This window comes from Anser anser, assembly GCF_964211835.1.
Source record: "Anser anser genome assembly, chromosome: 3".
Taxonomy (NCBI): Eukaryota; Metazoa; Chordata; class Aves; order Anseriformes; family Anatidae; genus Anser; species Anser anser.
The window spans coordinates 90,478,419-90,496,948 of NC_139722.1; the positions used below are offsets into that span (position 1 = coordinate 90,478,419).

Consider the following 18,530-nt stretch of genomic DNA (forward strand, 5'->3'; position numbering starts at 1 on the left):
TAAGAGAACTGAATGTCCAAGCAGAACAGATTTTGTGGCTGCATAATTTTCTTTGTTGTATAAATCTGGCTTTTATATATGACTAGAATATGCATTTCATTTTTGGAACTCTGGGAACAAATATGAGAAACTAGCACTGTGTGTTCATTGGGAAGCTGAATTGCTGGTCTAAGAAAACATTGAATTTGTTGGCAGTACATTTAAATACAACTTGATGTCTCACAGTGGTAAAGAGGACTAATCTATTAAATGACCCCCCTCTATTCTTCACCCTGAAGAAAAAAAGGGGGGAGGGGGAGAAGGTATCAGTGGATTCTGAAAAAAAAAGTATGACTGCATACGTAGAAACAGTTTTATTGTCTGGAATTTAAAAATGTATAAGTAGGTTTAGCTTAGCATTTCCTAATTCTTGAATGATTAATTTTGTAACATTAATATAATTCCAAATTTAATATTTTTAAATGAGAATTTATGTGCAGGCAGTATCCCTTGGGTGATGCAAAACATCACATCCATGAGCAGAGTCTCTGATTCTTCACTTTTGGTAGCACAGCACAAGATTCAGGCACTGAGGACTTACTGGGCATGCAGGGTGGGCTTGTGCAGCCTGTGGCATAGCCTGCACTTGCTTAATTGGATGTCCCCTTGCAGCATTTAGAGGTATCTGTTAGGTCTGTGTAAGCTTGCATCCATCTCTTGGAAGCATGGTGGGTACATGACTCTCTCTTTTCATTGCAGTATTTTTATTTTATTTTATTTATTATATTACATTTACACTGAAAGAGGCTGGAGGGGTTCTTGGGTCTCTTGGGTTAGGAGCTAGTGATGTTATATTCAGGTCTGTTTCCCCACTTACCCAAACTGTAGAATATAATTGAAAATGAGTTTCTTCCTGCTGCAAGAACTTGAAGTGACCACCAGCTTTCTGCCTCCAAGACAAAATGCAAGACATATCTGTTTGTCATTGCTTTATCATCACTGAAACGAAGAAGTTGGGATGACTAATACTCTATGAGGGAGGAGGAGGAGTGGGAAGGGGTACTAAATAAAGTACTTGTAGTTAAACTGCTTGTTGAGGTAATATAATTTCAGACGTTGTGGCAGCAAGCCCAGCATAAATGGGCATTTAGATGAATGTGGTTCTTGGACAGTAGTGTAGGCTGGAGCTCCTCCTGCTCCCTAGAGGCTTTGTGTTCAGGCTGCTCCTTCGTGTCGTATTTCAAGCTGTATGCTCACAGGGAAGTGCATGAATCTTGGTTTTAGGATGTGTTTGCTGTACAAGATGCCAAGGTATGTCTTGTACATGTGTGCCTACATGACACACGACAACTTTTTTAGACAACAGTGACTCCTTCAAGGTGAGTAATGCACAGGTCACAGCCTTTGAGAACTGAACAGGGCTGTTGGGAGGTACAGACTCCTACGTTCAGGTAAACTGCTGTCCCCATCAAAGGGCATTTCTCTCACTTCAAGAACAAACCAGTCTGCTGGAAGACTTGTGGTGCTCATATACTGCAGAGTCTCCGTTTTATGGAGAAAATTGTTATCTTCTAAACATTTACTCCTGCTTGAAATAGAGAAGAGCTATTAACAGAGGAGGATTCTATAACACTTGATACACAGCAGCTAGGTGAAACTCTTCGTCTCTTGTCCTTTTTCCAATCTCTTTTCTCTCTGCCTGAATAAATGTGATTGGATAGGACATGCTGTAATTTGTTTTTAAAATGAATAATGTTCCAGTTTATCCTCAGGGACAGTTAGGTGAGTAATCTCACACCGACCTTGACACACTGATGTTATAAAAGGCAGACCAGGTTGGTTGTTTTAAGCAGAGAAATCATTTAATTTGTTTTTATTTCTAGTAAGGAAATGTTTGTGAACCTTCTGCCATGTGATAATGTATTTCCCCCATGTGTAAAAGTGTTTAGCTAGACATTATGTTTGCTTTGATTTGCAAACTCGTCAGAGAGCAAGGTAGATGATGATATTAACTTCAGTGCTAACTCTTGGCCTCTCCTTTCTGTCTTTTATCAGTCTACAAAGCCTGTTTGAGTTTTAGGCATCAATCCATATTTTAACATGTAATTTTAATGAGGTGTGATTGACACTGTTCAAATAAACTGGCTTCATTAAGCTCCTGTTCCAAAGTTTGAGTAATTTTGTCAGTGAATGCATTAATTTACAAGTTAAATAAAATCATATTCCCCATACGGTAACTGTAGCTTTTATTTATTTTTGTTGTGGAAGATGATAGCCAATTCTAGAATGTGATAATTGGTGTGAGTTGAAACATTGACTGTATGATAATGAAAAGCATTATGATATAGGAAAGGGTTATTGTAGGGTAGCAAGGAGGCAGTAACCACCCAAACCTTCTAAAAATGTTGTTCATTACGCTAATCTGTTCAAACTGAAGCCGATTGTTGTACATTTGGTATTTGCACTTCATGAAAGGTAAGAGGGCTTGAGTCACTGCAGAGTTCAGGCATGGGCAAGCGTGAATCATCTCTGACTAAACCACCTGCAAGCAAGAAACTAAAACTGCTCAATGGCTGACCTGAAAGCTGTGTGCATGCCTCTCTTCTGTCATGGCACACAGGCATCTTCTAGCAAGTCGTTGTTGGTTTGCTTCTGAATGTATTATTAACTGATCTTTTGCAGCAAAGGCTTCATATGAAGGCTAAAGGACAAGAGACTCTTGCTGACTTCAGAGCTTTGGATCAGGCCCACACAAAAAGAAGATACATACACATAGTGTCCTTTTATCGGTGTAGGAGGTTGAAGATAGGACAAGGAGTAATGGTTTTAAACTTTGAAAAGGTAGATTTAGATTAGATATTAGGAGGAAATTCTTTACTATGAGAGTGGTGAAGCACTGGAACATGTTGCCCAGAGAAGCTGTGGATGCCCCATCCCTGGAGGTGTTCAAGACCAGGCTGGATGGGGCTTTGGGCAACCTGGTTTGATGGGAGGTGTCCTTGCCCAGGGCAGGGGGTTGGAACCTAATGGTCTTTAAGGTCTCTTCCAACCCAAACCATTCTATGATTCTAAAATCTCCACCATCCAAAGCCACGACCAGCTGTGCAGAGGGGCAATCATAATAAACCCACATGAAAAATTGTTGTAAGAATACTGTATTTGTATATACTTACAACAATAAACATAAGTACCTTTAATACAAACCATTTGCTTTCCTTAAGATACTTGTCGTACTTGGATCAAAATGTACCTGATCCCTTTGAAATTAGTTGGAACTGCTTTCACTAAGCAAAGTTGAGAATTTAGCTTGTATGTTATCAGTTTTAATGAAAATTTCGTTTAATAACAAGATGTCAAATCTCCACTTAAGGTTTTTATCGGTTACTTTGCAGATACAGCAAAGCCGTTTCTGGCACTGAGACCATTCTCTGCCCCTCTATTCAATGAGGCACGACCAGGAAAGGGCATCAAATTAAGGTAGCATCTCTTCTGAGCTCTCAGTTACATGTACAAAGCTTTTTTCATGTTTCTGAGCAGTGAAGGTGGCAGCTCATGATGGAGCCTGTTGGCAGGTGGATCAGTTGACACCGACTGGTTGCCCTGTGTTTTTAGGAAACTGAGAGAAACCTGGGTGGGACCAGGAAGGGTCTGCTCTGAAGGTGTGCCCTGCAGCAGCCATGATGCATGGAAGCTGGGGCTCATGAGGCTGTGGCCCCTCCTTTTTGGGGGACCCCTGCAGCTGATCATGTGGCATGCGAAGACACCAGTGTCCCGTTGACTGGGTTTGTCTCCCAGGTCCTGCACAGTGCTGGTGCTGGATGTGCCCAACTGCAGAGGATGAAGGGTCTTGTGTGCAGTGTGTATCCAGCACCAAACCCTTCCGGCCCTTACAGTCAACCTGCGCTAATGTCATGCGACGTAATTGGTGTTTTGCAACAACTGAAAATATTGTGTCCACAGTGGAGAGACTTGATTTCCCATTCCTGAGGGTAGCTTTTTGCCTCCAATACATCACCCCTGCACCCTCTTTATGTCATGGCTTGCATAGTCTCTCAGCTCTTTCGTGAGCATCTCTCCACATATCAACCAGAATCCTAATGCTGTCTTAAAGACTCAGTTCCCTTCCCCTTCCTTTCCTTCACTTTCTTTCGCATAAATGATTCCTGAGACAAAACATACATACACTCTCCCATTCACACGTGTGGTCTCATCTATTTGGGATTTTTGATTTGATTGAATCTTTTTGCTTCTTAAGACTCTTCCTGAATATAGACAGATCTTTAGTTGCCTTGGGTCCTGCACTGACCATCGCTGTTTCAGCAAGCAGTGAGGCTAGAACAGCCTGGTGCAGCTGGCTTGCTGCTACCCAGAAGATCATAGCAGCCCTCAGTCCCATTTGTTCTTGACTTCTAAATGTGGCAAGAGTTCTCCTTGCCGATATAACAGGGCTAGTCTCCTTTCATCAAATGAAAGAATGTGTTCGGTTTTCTTTGGTGAAAGAAATCTTGTACAAAAAGATCCATTAGCATAGTCAAAAATAATCACTTCAACATAATCAAAATGCTTTTTTTATATATATATATTCAGGGAAGTCATTATTCTTTTTCCTTAACTGACTGCTTTTCAGTCTTTAATTTTAAGCTACGTGACATAATTAGAAAAAAATCAATTCATATACTTAAGTTACAAGATGATCTAATCTATATAAGATGGTGATAACTGACATTTGTTTTTCTTCATAGCTGAAGGAATTGCCTTGTCTTTCTGTCTGATGGCAAATTTCATGTTCCATTTGCTTTTCCATTCACTAAACCTTTCCGTTCTCCAATAGGTGCCAGGCTTCAGCATACAATACATTTTCCTCTTTATTATTTCAAGTGAATTGTTATCAATAAAAAGAAAAATAGAATTAAAATGTGTCACAGATTTATTTGGAGAAAAAATAAATACACCAAGGCCGAAGCTTTCATTTTAATTAGACCTTGACAGTTAGAAATAATTAAAAAGAAAAAGTTTCACAGCTTCAGAGAATGTGAGATAATGTTTAGGGAAAAAAAAATCAATTCTCATCTAGCAAGTTTTCTCTCTTCAGGAATATAGTGAAATTTGTTTTTGTGTGAGATTGTTCTCATAGTAATTTTGTCTTGTAACACTTCTTGGTTATATTTCATTGGCAGTCAGACTGAGTTTCTGAGTCCTATCACTGTCCAGACTTTTAACTCACTGGTTTTCAACTTCATTGGCTTCTGTAATAGAATATTTGCTGATTCCTGATTTCTAGAGCTGTCTTTGCATAGAATTTTTAGATAGATTGCTTCAATTTGATGTCCAGTAAATCTTAAATGGAAAAAAAAATGTTGGTTTCCAATTTGCTATCCTCGATCACATGAGATATCCTTAACATTATTAATAGCTGTCAGCGTGTATATTACATGCACTGGCCTAGTCCCTCCTTCTGTTTGTGTGTAAACATATGCAAACAGAAATGCTGAAGAGTAAGGAAATTCCTCCACCAGGCATAACTTTATTTTTACATTATCTCAAAATGCATTCAATACACTAACTACAAAAGCAAATAGACTATGTTTATCAAAACTGTTGTCGGTTGCCATTTAGCATACTCATTAGAAACAGCCCAGTAGAATATCAAAGTCTAGATTGTTTTTAACACATCATTCTTTACTTACAGTGCCTACTACTAATATACCACTGACAACGAATTATTGAACAAATTACAAGCTGTCAGCTAATATGAAAATAACTTACTGGGTTGTTACAATTTCAAATAAGTTTTAATATTTGAACTTTTGTTAAATGCCAGAACTTCCAATTGAAGAGAACAGTCAAGCTCTAGAGAGTTCTGTCTGGAAGTAATGATGGGGCTGACAACGGGAGGCTGTTTCAACAGGCAAAGATAGGATTGAGCAAAAGCCAGAATCCAGAGGTGTTTTGTTACCCATGTTGAGTTGAATCATTTTAGCTCAGCTCCTCATACCATAAAATGTTGTAGTGTCTGTTTCACAACATTGTCCTGGTTGAGACCAACCCTGGTGAAGGGATTGACCCAGTACTGCTTATTGAGGTGTAGCTTCATAACCCAGAATAAGTCAGTTCGATGGGTAAGAACTGTAATTAGCAAGGAACTTCATTTGCAAGGCCTCCAGCACTGTTACCATTAACTATGCATTGATATTGGGGCAGATCCAGGTTGCTTGTGTACATCAGTAAGAGTTGTTAGGCTTCCCCAGTACTTCTAGCACCAGAGAGAGGTTTTCCTTTTATATGCTATGGTTGAGTTCTCCTCACCTCTTGTACTCCTATTTTGGTGCCTCAGTCTGGTGTAATTTTATTATGAGCCATTTTGTCATTCCTGCTTTTACAAGATCAAGCTGCTAACTGCTTTCGAAAGGCATTTTATTTATTGCTGATTTTGTTATCCAAACATGTAGACAGAAGGAATAAAAAGACTGCATGGGTAGTTTAGGCAGAGATTTATGGCTTTGTTTTATAGCACAGGTGTTTGCGTACACATTTACATTTTGGGGAGCTAGTGTTAGTATACTTTCTCTGAGGTTCCTCTATTCATTGTTCTGCATGATTTCAGAAAAGAAAGAGCACTTTTACTCTTTCAGTGCTTTCTTTTCCCTGTGAATTTTGTAGCCGAGGCTCAACATTTCCAAAATTTGTGAGTCTTAAACTCTGATATTTCAGAGAACTGGAACGTACACCTGTTGTGAAACACACACAAAGAGAGCAGCAACTGTTTAAGACCATTGTTGGTTAGTGTTTGTCCAGGCACATGTGCCGCTCGCTGCCCTTGCAGCCACATCATTGCAGGCTGCTCCTGTTCCTGGGAGGAAGGAAAGTTGCACCAGCTTGCCTTCCTGCATTCAGGCTCCCCTCCAGCCAACCCTGTGGCCCCTCTTTTTTCTGGCAGTGCTGCACGGGCAGGTGTACCGGTTTTGCACCCCTGAGGGGACGTGGCTGCTGAAGGAGAACTCGACCCTGCCCTGGAGGAACCTGTCAGAGTGCGAGGCCTCAGACCAGGTAAGAGTTTCTGCCGCTGGCTGCTGCTGTTGATTCGGACCAAACAGAAGAGGACAAAAGTATTCATTGATGCCCACATATTTTTGCCCTGTCAACAAAATCTCTTTTGACTCATTATGAGTGCCTCACTTCAATGGCCCTGATAATACGGGACACCAGGCATCTCCCCTTCAGCAAAGACAATGTGTGAGGTAGATGAGCCCAGGTTCAAATGTAGGTGTAACAACCAGGAGATGCAAACTGGATGGTCCTTGTCATGGTGCAGGGAAGCCTGGCCAAATGCTGTGCTCAGCCAAGTGAGGCTCACTCCCCGCAGTGCTCCTGAGGAAGACAGAGGTCTTATCCACAACAGGGTAAACTCAAATTGGAGAAGTCATCCAGTGTTGTTCCATTGCCTTTCTTTCTGTCGGTGGAATGTTGCTAGGATAAAATTACTGTTTGTCTTCTCAGTCCTGTAAGCAGCTATTAAGATGAACTGAACTGAAGGATATTTGTTTTTCAGCTTTGGATAGGAGACAGTTCCTGCTTTTGTGTGGGTGGGTGGGTTGGGGGAGAGTGTTTTGTTTTGTGGCTTTTTTTTTTAACCTTAACTTGACATGGGCTATGGAATTAGGCTTGTCGGTTTATTTTCTTGCTCTAGTGCTTTATACTCTGCAGGGAGCTGAGACACCTGGCATCAAATAAATGAGAGCAAAGGGATTTCCAAGGGATTTTGGTCTGCCATTGGCGTCAGCTAGTGCCCTGCATGTGTTCCCATGACGTGATACCATCACAACTATAAGCCTCCAAGGGTGATCCTTTTCCTTGTATAAATTGGGTGTACACCCTCCATCCCAGCATGCTGGAGACTATTACATACCTAGCCAAAACTGTTCAAGTATGTGAAATTCCCAAGTGCCATGTCCCAAGAGGGTGCGTGTCCTCTGGAGTACCTGGAACTCAATGTCTCATTCTTCAGGAGGAATAGATGGCTGCAAGCTAGGAGGAAATGGGAAGAGATAATTTCTAGTTATCCAAATACGTAAGATTTAACTTTTCCTTTAATTCACAGTCTTATTCCTTGTCCATAGCACATTCTGGGGTACCCAAGCAGAGAACATTATCATACTAGCTAGTATAAGCCTGATCATTTAACTTTTCCTTGTTTGCCATTATGCTTTCTTCCAGAGCTGTTTTGGGTCATATCGAGGAGAGAGATACCTAAGGATAACACTTGGTCATTTGGCACCTACCTCCAAATTTCTATGAGATGATCTGGATTTTGAAAACCTGCATGCATGGTTTCAGTTCCCAAAATGTGAATAGCTGTGTTTGCTTTTCAAGCTAACATATATAGAGCCCCCAGTTACCTACTTTACTATGCCTCTTGTGCACAAAGACAAGAGGTTGTTTTTATAAGTTTACTGCATATAATAACAGTAGCTAAAACAGTCCCAAGGGTTTATGAGTGAATCCTTATAAAATAACGTGATTTTCTTTAGGTATGAGATGTGGTTTTGATCTGTGTATGAGATGTTGTAAATTGTCAGGTCTCAGTAATTTGCCTGAGCTTCTTTTTGTTGAGCTTTGACACTGTAGAGATATTTCTTTTCTCTTCTTAAGACAGTTCTCATATCATTCCTTTTAAAACATTAACCTAGCAAATCCCTGAAGAACAGCTTTTATGTTCACGTTAAATCCTCCTAGCTGTGCAAAATGCATCTGAATATCTGTACTTATTCCTGAAGTACAAGGAAAATATTCCTTTGTACAGCACAAATCTTGGGAGTCAGCTGCCTATTCAGTAGCTTCAAGTAGGGAAGTAAAATGCTTGAATCTCTTCAGACAAAGATATGTGCTTAGAAATGGGCCAGAATAAGAGAACATTAGTGTACCTCAGAGCCAAAGCAACAAATCCGTGTTATATTTCAGATGTGCCTGTATCTTTTTGGACAGTTCTCTCCCTAAAGATTTTGGCCAGTGCTTTCAAGCAAGGGTTAAAATGGATGAATCTTCAACAGGAAATCCAAAGAGAGATGCAGCATGAGACTGGGACTGTTGGGAGGGTGCAAGCATCCCTGCATCAGCTCATTTACTCCCAGGCAGTGCTGTAACATATAGTTCATGAGTCCATCCCCAGGAGGTGGTATAGTTGAGGCAGAAGAGGGATAATCTAGGGGCAGAGAGGAGTTTAGTTATATGAATGCAAGGCACACTTTGCCTCAGAGCCAGCAAATGGGACCTGGCTTGTTTTATTTCTAAATATAGCCAAAAGAACACCTCCATTACAGCAGTAAGGTGACTGGCTCAAAGTGTGCAAGTCTGAAAACATAAGCTTTGCCATTTTTACTGCAGAATTGAGTTGTGTCTGTTCTTCCTGCCATCTGTTTAACATCTGCTTGTCTGTTAATTCATGCTTCTCCAACTTTATTATCAAATAATACCACATGATCTATTTTCTAGCCTGGCTGTGAAGTCCAACTGTTTGACTGAACACCTGGGAGCAGCTGGGGAATTCAGATTAAATTTTTATTTCTTTAGAACATAGGAAAAATGGAAGACTCATTTGATGAATGCATTTAGACTTGAAAGTAGGAGAATGACTTCTGAGTGTCATTAAGAAAAGTTAGAAAGCAACTAGGAGGAAAGAACTGAAGCCCATGAGCTCTGTCTCCCGCCTAATCCCTCTCACCCTTTTTTTTTTTTTTTTTTTTGTATACTTTTCTCCTTTACTTTTCTCCTTTATATGCTCTCAGGATGCACCAGAAGAACAGCTCCTGAATTTGTCCATCATATACACCATTGGATATGCTCTTTCCTTCTCTGCCCTTGTAATTGCAACTGCCATTCTTCTTGGATTCAGGTAACTGGCGAAGCTCTGAAGAGAGTGGAGAAGGGTGTTATGTTTTCCTATATGATAGTGTCAGACTGACAGAAACATTTGAGTTTTCCCTTCTTCCATCACCTTATTTCTCTATCTTATGTTGTCTCTGTGTGCTTTCCTACCATCATTTCTTCTCAAAATGAAAGAAAAATTCCTAAGCTTTTGTAGCATTACTAGTATGTCTGTGAATATGCTTTTTCCAGTTGGATTTTTTTTAATACATATATTTTTGATTCCAATTAAATTACCACTGGAAGAGATGGAAAAAGAGAGATTCCAGCATTCCCTCATGTTGTCACCTTGGACATGGGGCACTAGTATGGGATGTGAGAGGTCATTCAGGACAGAGGTTTTCATCTTGCTTTACATGGAAATACCCAGAACATAAATCTCAGTCTCATCCATTTCACAACACCCACGTGTAGGGTGTATTTCAGTACAGAAATGAATTTTTTACACAATCTCTCTTTTTGGAGAACTTTCAGAAATTATTTCTTTTGCAGTACAGAAGGGAAACTAATCATGAAATTTGAAAAGTTTCTGTGAAATATATTGCTGTCACCTGGTCAGTTTGGCATGCTGGATTCATCCTGGTATACACCAACGAATTGCACAATTAAGAGGTTGCTGGTTGCACAGCCTTCCCAACTTGGATATGTACTGATGCTACATTGTGTAGATTTGGTTAAAAAACAAAGGAAAAAAACTCTGGGCTCCAGCAGAGCAATCTCTCTTTTTCCTTCTCTTAATGCAATAGGTATCTCGTTGATTTCAGCCAGACGTTCCTATGGTGTGGGGATGCTGAGCACAGGAGACTGATATTTAGAAAACACAAAGATGTGAACTTAATCTGGTGTGGAAGGGAAACCTATTCGTCATGCAGTCCTGCTCCTTGCTGCTGTGTGCATCCAGGTCCCATCATCCCTCTTACAGGCTGGATGAAGCTGCCTCTGAAAAAATATATTTCCCCATCTTTCAGTTACTCTTTCTTGAAATCAGGTCTGGAACTTCTGTGCCCTGATCCTTAAGAAACTTTCTTCCCTGACTAAATAATTCTCATTGCCAGTTAATGATCATTTTCCCTGGAGGCAGCACTCTGTTAGCAAGGCAGTCCCTCTCCTTTCCTCCCTCCTAAGTGTATGTACCCTTCATGTATTTGAAAACATCAGTCGTACCTTCAGCATCTAATTTCCGAAACTAAAATAACCCAAGTTTTATGCTACTGTGCAACACCTTCTAGCATTGTATTATCCCTCCTTCTTCCAGTGGAGAAGCGTAAGGCTATCTCCAAAGATTTAAAATGACTCCAGGAATGTAGAGACATGCTCACCCTCTGAGTGCTCTGTGATGATAATTATGATTTGTACATGTAGTAGCTGTGCAACTTTGGGACTCATCAGACTGAACAGCATATGGTCTTGAATTCTCCAAATGTCTCCCAGGATAAGAGCTTTCTCCCTTTTTCACCCATCAATGACACTTTTTGAATAATCTTAGTAGCCCAAATGTAAAGGTCACAGAGCGCAACCATGTACGTACTGAAGGAAGGTTGTGCATGTTTTTGGCAGGAAACAAAGAGCAACTCGGTTGCAGATGACTGGTAGGAGAGAGGGAATTTAGATGCTCTGATTTTTTGTGGAGAGATCCTTTAGCATTTTTTCCTTTAACTGTGAAATAAGGACTGGAAGAAATGTGTACAAGTGTGCATTTCTGATTTTGAAAATTAGTTTTCAGAAATGTTAAGGGGGCTGAGAGCTTTATTACAACTATGCAATCAAACCACTTTGTATTTTCCTGTCTAAATCATCAACCTGGAAACAACTTCTTCCTGGATCTCATAAAATACTTAAGAATTTACCCCTACATGGACCACAGTTACTAGATTCTCATTGGAACTTCTGCTTGTGGCCCCAGTAGTTGTGCAGCCTCACTAAATAAGGATAAAAATTTAATTCAGTGGCACCAAAATACTGATATTATCCACTTCTGCAATAGAAGGAGTTAATGAGTTCTTAGACTGCAAAATAACCTTTATATTTGCTTTTAATAATGATTCAAGAGAGGAAGCAATATATCTTGTGTCCAATTTTGCATCTTCTGAAAGAAATGAAAGAAAAATCTGTAATTTCAGTGAAGCTAAATTAGGCCCATAACTTAATGACTGAAACAATTTGAATAACCTGCATTGCCTGCAGCAGAAATAGTCAGTAACTACTTGCAAACTATTTTCTTCAATTGGCTAATTTACATAAATTTGTCAATCGGATTTAAATGCGTGGCAATTCTGAGGGGCAGCAGCAAATAAGTTTTGAATTAAAGGAAATTAAATATTTATCATAGGTAGGTTTTGAAATAGGCTGTGACCTAAAAGTGATGCAAGAAATTGTATTTAAACTATACATATATATAAAAGTTCTTCTTTGTCTTCAGTTTAAAACTGATAGCTTTGAGACCAAGTAAATAGACATGGACTGTCTTACCCAAATTTATAGAGCAATAAAATCAAACATTTAAAGCAGAAGTTCACTGAAACTTCTTCTAGAACAATTTTTTTTTTTTGGTTGGTTGGTTTGTTATCTGAATTTTTTTAGCATCAAAAAAAGAATTATATCCAGTGTAGCTTCCTTTGAAGCAAAGTGTGTACCCTTGCAATGCTGGAAGAAAAAAGTTTGTGGGTGAGGTTGGTAAAACACTGGCAGCACTCTGCAGCTGGGTGCCATTTACATGACTGCGGTTTCCTTTGCTATCCCTTGATGTGCTCTTTTCAACGAGTAGCAATTTTGTTGTCTTTGCAGCTGGCTGATGAAATTCAAGAGGATTTTTTTCTGTTTTGTTTTCAATTCTGAATGCAGAGGTGAAAACTGTGTTCCTTTTAGTTCTACAGAAGATACTTCCAATTCCCCTGGAAGGCAATTTGAATACAGGTTTTTCTCTTGTCACATTGGTAATTTACAGGTGGATGTTGTTTTGTTTTGTTTTGTTTTGTTTCATTTTGGGAAGGGATGCTTAAACACAGCCAGAAGCTCTACTGGACATTTCCTGAGCTTTGCCAAGGTAAACCCATGCAGTGGCATCAGGGGCAATTCAAAGAGGTTAGATACAGCATTATGTGAAGTTTGATATATTTTTTTTAGTCCTTTCAGATATTTCTTCTAAAAATGACTTTATTTTTACACTTTTTAAACCTTTTAAATAGTTTTTCCTAATGTGGTGATCTTTACCCTTCCCTCAGACACTCACCCTTAGGGCTTGAAATTTTGAATGTCTTTTCCTTGATAGTGATTTCTTCCCAAAGACAGTTTGAAACGCCCATGGCCATTCTCAAGTTATGGGATTTCCTCAGGTACCTCACGATTTTCAACAGGGCCCATTGTTCCCTTCCTCAGTCCTACCCATCATATTGCAGTTTTTACACCACTTGTAGATCATGACCGATTCTTCCTTTTTTACAGACATCTGCATTGCACAAGGAATTACATTCACCTGAACCTCTTCACCTCCTTTATCCTCCGTGCTATATCCGTCTTCATTAAAGACTCAGTGGTGAAGTGGATGTACAGCACAGCCACACAAGAGCACCAGTGGGAAGGACTTATCTCCTTCCAGGTAGGGGCAGACACTGTGGTGGTTCTGAGGATATTGGAGTCATCACGGTGGTGTGTCTGCATCACAGCAGGTAATTTCAATTTGTACACTGAGGCTTGTCCAAAATGCTGTTTTCTTCAGTCCACAGAGTTTCTCTGAATCTTGTATCACAATGTATGTGGTTGTGTGAGCTGGGGCTAGTTACAGAGTAGTTGATGCCTTGACATGTTTGCCTGTGATAGGTTTTCCCCTTCTAGATGGAACAAACATGAAAAGATGGATTTTTGGCATATATACAAATGACCATTTCTTCTTCCCAAGATGCAGGTTCTGTTCTTCAATAGTGACAAGATACTCATTTTCCTAAGCCAACACCTTTTGTGATATAATGACCAAATGTCCCTCTGGTATAATGACCAAATTAGTTGGTCATTCTTGGAGATCTTTATAATCTTTTAATGATGGAAAAAGGGAAGCATCTGATTTAAATGCAAATTTAATTTTAGAAAACCTTTGGAGGAACAGACTAATTAAATACTTCTAATCAAATGAAGAGGATATGCAACTCTTTTGTGAATATGATGAAAGCATGCCTTTCCCTCTTCAGATCTAGAATACAAAATGTAATTGAATCTTTAAAGAAACGGATTTCCATTATATGTATAGCTCTTGTGATTCTAGAACATAGATACAGTGGTTGCTGCTGAAATACAGGATTGGGGTCATAAAAAGTATGTGTTCTAATACATGCTTAGTACCGATCCACCCATCCTTTTCTGACGCTCTGCCTAAGGCTTAAGTGCCAATACCATGAGTGAATCTCTTATGATGGTTGATTTCTTTGCATCTACAACGTATAGACTGGCAGAAAATAACACTGTAATACACATATTAAATGCAGGGTTTGGCAGTCATTTCCTCCTTTCAAAAAAAAAAAAAAAAAAAGCTATGTGCTTTCATACATGGTTTATCCAATAGTGGTTTCATCAGATCTGATGGATATGTTAATTAGGTAATCAAGTTTCATCCTTATCTAAAGCCTGGCTGCCCACTTCTCTGTAATTTACCAACCAGGAGAGATTTTGCACTTAAATGTGATGCACTGGACAATATTGTGCTTCTATCAAATATTTTTTTACTTTGGAAGATAGTCAACATTATGGAATCCACTCTTTGCTCTTAAATAGAGAAATTCTCAACTGCAGGAAAGAATATTTGGGGAAGTGAAAAGTTTCACTGATTGCAGTTGATATGGACACTACCTTTCGTTTGTGATTCTTTTCATCTTTCTGTGCTGCTTTTCAAATTATAATCCAATGCTTATTGAGGGAAAATGCAGGGTTTTTTTGTTTGTTTGTTTGTTTTTTAAGGAGCAGTGTTGTCTATATGCTCTGTATACCATGTAGTGCTGGCCTCTGTCCTTTCAGTACTCAAATGTGATGAATTTAGCAACTGTTGTTTTGAGGAAGAAGTAAGAGTAGGACAGATTAAACATCTTTTGGGTTAGTCTGCTTTTTCTTGTAGCCCCTGTTGCATTCATTTGGGCTGTGCTTTCTTCCATCACAGGAATCCCTCATCTGCCGCTTGGTCTTTGTGATGATGCAGTATTGTGTGGCTGCAAACTACTACTGGTTGCTGGTGGAAGGCATGTACCTGTACACGCTGCTGGTACTTTCAGTGTTTTCTGAGCAAAGAATTTTTCGTCTTTATCTCTGCATTGGCTGGGGTAAGTTGATCTTTGCTTATGTCCACCAGTGGCTGTGTGTATCGGCAGATGGTATGACGGGAAAAAATACTGTGCGTCTTCTGTAGCAGTGCCCAGTTCAAGTCCCACACTCCATTCCCTTTTTATTCCGGATCCTTGATCTTGCTTAGGCTGGGCCAGCACAGCTCATGGATGCTTGCAGTGCAGAGGCTGTGGGTTCATAATGCTGGGGCTGTGCTGTACCACAGAAATTCCCCAACCCAGTGACAAGCTCGTGATACTTTTCCAGCAAGATATCAGCTTCCCAATACACGAGGTGTGTGAGTGATGTCAGGTGAGCAAAGGCTGTTCTGAAGTGCCCTGCTTCATCTCCTGGCAGTTTCTCATTACATTCAATGACAGGTTGGCTACTTGTGGTGCAAAATTATGGTGATATTGTATATCTTGTCAGGAGCAAAGGTAGAGGTGTGCTGGCACCATGAGCAGAGGGATGCAATAGGGCTGACAAACAAGAGGCTGCTAGTAGGGAGTATTCAGGTTGCTTTTGTGGGAAAAGCAGGCCAAATAACAAATGTCAAGTGAAAGAGTCATCAGGGTGCATGCACCATGCGACACGTGTGTGCCTGAGATTAAGGACTGTGATGGTGTAAAGTCAGTTCCTTGAGCCAGAGTTGCCTTCTGTAGAAATTTTAAAGTTTTGGTTCTTTCACTCTCTGGTTAGTATGTAATTGTATTAGCGTTCAAGACTGATCTTATTTTTGAAATTATCTCCAAAAGTTTTTATTACTTTCACTTTATTCCCCTTTTCCTGCCTCCCCCCACTCTGGCTGAAAGTAAATCCAGGTAAATACTGCAAGTGCTTTCATAGATACTAGTTTAAGCATCTAAATTGTTTTGACTGTCGTGTTTGTATGGGTTTTCCAACTGTGAATATTAGTAAATTAATCCACTGGTAAAATACATATAAAAGGCTTACTGTGAATTGCTCGACCAATTATACTGAACAGAGATATATGAAGAGTAAGGGCTTTCTGACATACTGATGGGAATAACTAAATTCAAGTAATAGCAATTTCCTGCTGGAGAGTGTTAGTTAAAAAAATTCCTTTTCTTTCATTGTTGTTTTATATAGGGCATACAGCAAAAGCATTTTATATAATCAAAGAATCATAGAATGGTTTGGGTTGGAAGGGACCTTAAAGACTGTCTAATTTCACACCCCCTGCCATGGGCAGGGACACTTCCCACCAGACCAGGTTGCCCAAAGCCCCATCCTACCTGGCCTTGAACAGTTCCAGGGATGGGGCATCCACAGCTTCTCTGGGCAACATGTGCCAGTGCCTCACCACCCTCATAGTGAAGAATTTATTCTTTAATCTAAATGTATCCTTTTTCAGTTTAAAACCTCTCGCCCTTGTCTTATCACTACACTTCCTGATAAAGAGTCCCTCTCCAGGTTTTTTATTGGCTCACTTTATTGAGTTAGCTATGTTTTAATCACTCTACCCTTGATATTTTTTATTATTATTTTTAAAGAGGGGGGAGATATCCTGAAGCTTTGAAGTCATGAGAGGAAATAGAAAAAAAGAAATGGAAAAAAAAATCAGAGCAAAATTTTATCCAGCCAAATCCTGAGGGTACTGTGTTGTTTTATAAGCAAAGGATAGGATGGTTTTGATCTGAATCATTTCTAATTACAGTTTGTCTCTTGCAAAAGCAGAAGGAAGAAACAGAAGATGCTATTTTGGTTTTGTTCTTCCTTTACAGTGGAAGTTTTGCTACTGTATGCAAAATTTCTGGATGAATTTGTGGAAATTAGTGGCAGTGTCAGAAATTGACACTGGTTATATGGGCTTCATCCAGACTTCCTAGAAAAGCTTTGCCAGTGCCATTCAATCCTCTTCTGTGTAGTTTCTTGCTATTCCAGCAATGGCTACATGTGCAAACCTTGCCACTAATTCTCTGTCTTCAAATGCAGAAACATCTGCTATTGCAGTCCTGTGAAGCCCTCAGTGCTCCCAGATCAGTTATAACAGGTAACAGTTCAGTCTTTAACAACTTCTGGGAACAGATGAAGATTTTTTTTTTCTGTTTTCTCGCTTCTTCACTGGTGTTTCCAGTTTTTGGTTGTTCAGGTCCCTCACCAGGTCCCTTTCTGCTGTGAATTCTTAGGTATTTTTTTGAGCAGTATGATAGCCTCAGCATAATGATTTGCTTCAAAAAGACACTAGGTTCCTGTTTGGGTTGAGAGCATCCTGCTCTTTGAAGTAGTTCATCAACTGTAAAAATAAAGCTGGATCAAAACATATCTATTTGATTGTGTCAGAGCTGATTTGATACCCTGACCCTTTATTCTGTTAATGAAGTGTCTTCAGGATGATTTTTTTAAAATTTGTTCATTACTCATCTTTTGATGAATGTTTATGTGTTAAATTTTTATATCTGTATTGTTCACAAACTTAGTGGGTGTTACTCATATAATGTTATTTCTTCTAATTGAACTTACAGACATGAGCACTCGCAGACAACATGGTGTTGTTTCTGCTGTCTGAGTAACTTCTGCAATCCCGTGTGATAACATATGGTTGCACTTGTACTTCTCTCAAAAGTCCATATGAATAAACTGTGTATTCTCTCCAAGGTTTTTGTCGATCTGAGTGTTTGCACATACTCTTGGCCACGATATTAGCCCTGTCGTACTACTTTTGAGGAACAGCAGATCTCAGAACAAACAAGAAGCTAGAACAAATTAATTCCCCGTGCAACCCCAAGCAAAACTGCAATACATGGACCAGCTTTCAAGCATGCAAAAATGTCCCAATACATATTTTTCTTCAAGCTTTTCAGTTGTCATATTAGATAGTGTTATATTTTGTCATTTACAGTGGAATAAAGTCCACGTAGCTGCGTAACTAAAAAAAAGTACTTCCTCCATTTCATGTCTAACAATTCAAAATATGGGAAGGCTTTTCAAATAGAAATATGTAAAAGATATTATGCTTAGTCTGTGTTTTCCTAGGAAATGTTAACAGACAGTGAAGGGTGTTACAAAAATTAATAAATATTTCCCACATATATTTTTGCTATATGATCGTGTTTTTAACATTCCAGGTCAGTTCTTAATGTTATTAGATGGTACTCCATTTATTACCAGTTCAAGTGAGTAATTATCTTTGCTATTAGAAGTTTTTTATGAGGGGAAAATATATCTGTTTATCTCATGTTATTGTACTTTGCAAAAGCTAGAAACGTTATACGGTCTTGATAGACCAAAGGAAACTAACACAGTGTTACAAACTGGGAGTCGTTTATTTTGACATCATATATATATTGGTAGGATTCTATAAACAT

At 39.3% G+C, this 18,530-nt stretch overlaps 1 protein-coding gene across 3 annotated transcripts in view; it reads left to right on the top strand.

Moving 5' to 3' along the window:
- Positions 1-18,530, top strand: part of GLP1R (glucagon like peptide 1 receptor) — a 91,335-nt gene that overhangs the window by 50,388 nt on the left and 22,417 nt on the right. For all 3 annotated transcript variants that reach the window (XM_083831970.1, XM_083831969.1, XM_083831968.1), the window contains exons 4-7: positions 6,917-7,026; positions 9,762-9,868; positions 13,342-13,495; positions 15,041-15,200. In XM_083831970.1, coding sequence (XP_083688096.1) covers positions 6,917-7,026; positions 9,762-9,868; positions 13,342-13,495; positions 15,041-15,200 — 531 coding nt within the window. The remainder of the gene's footprint in view (positions 1-6,916; positions 7,027-9,761; positions 9,869-13,341; positions 13,496-15,040; positions 15,201-18,530) is intronic.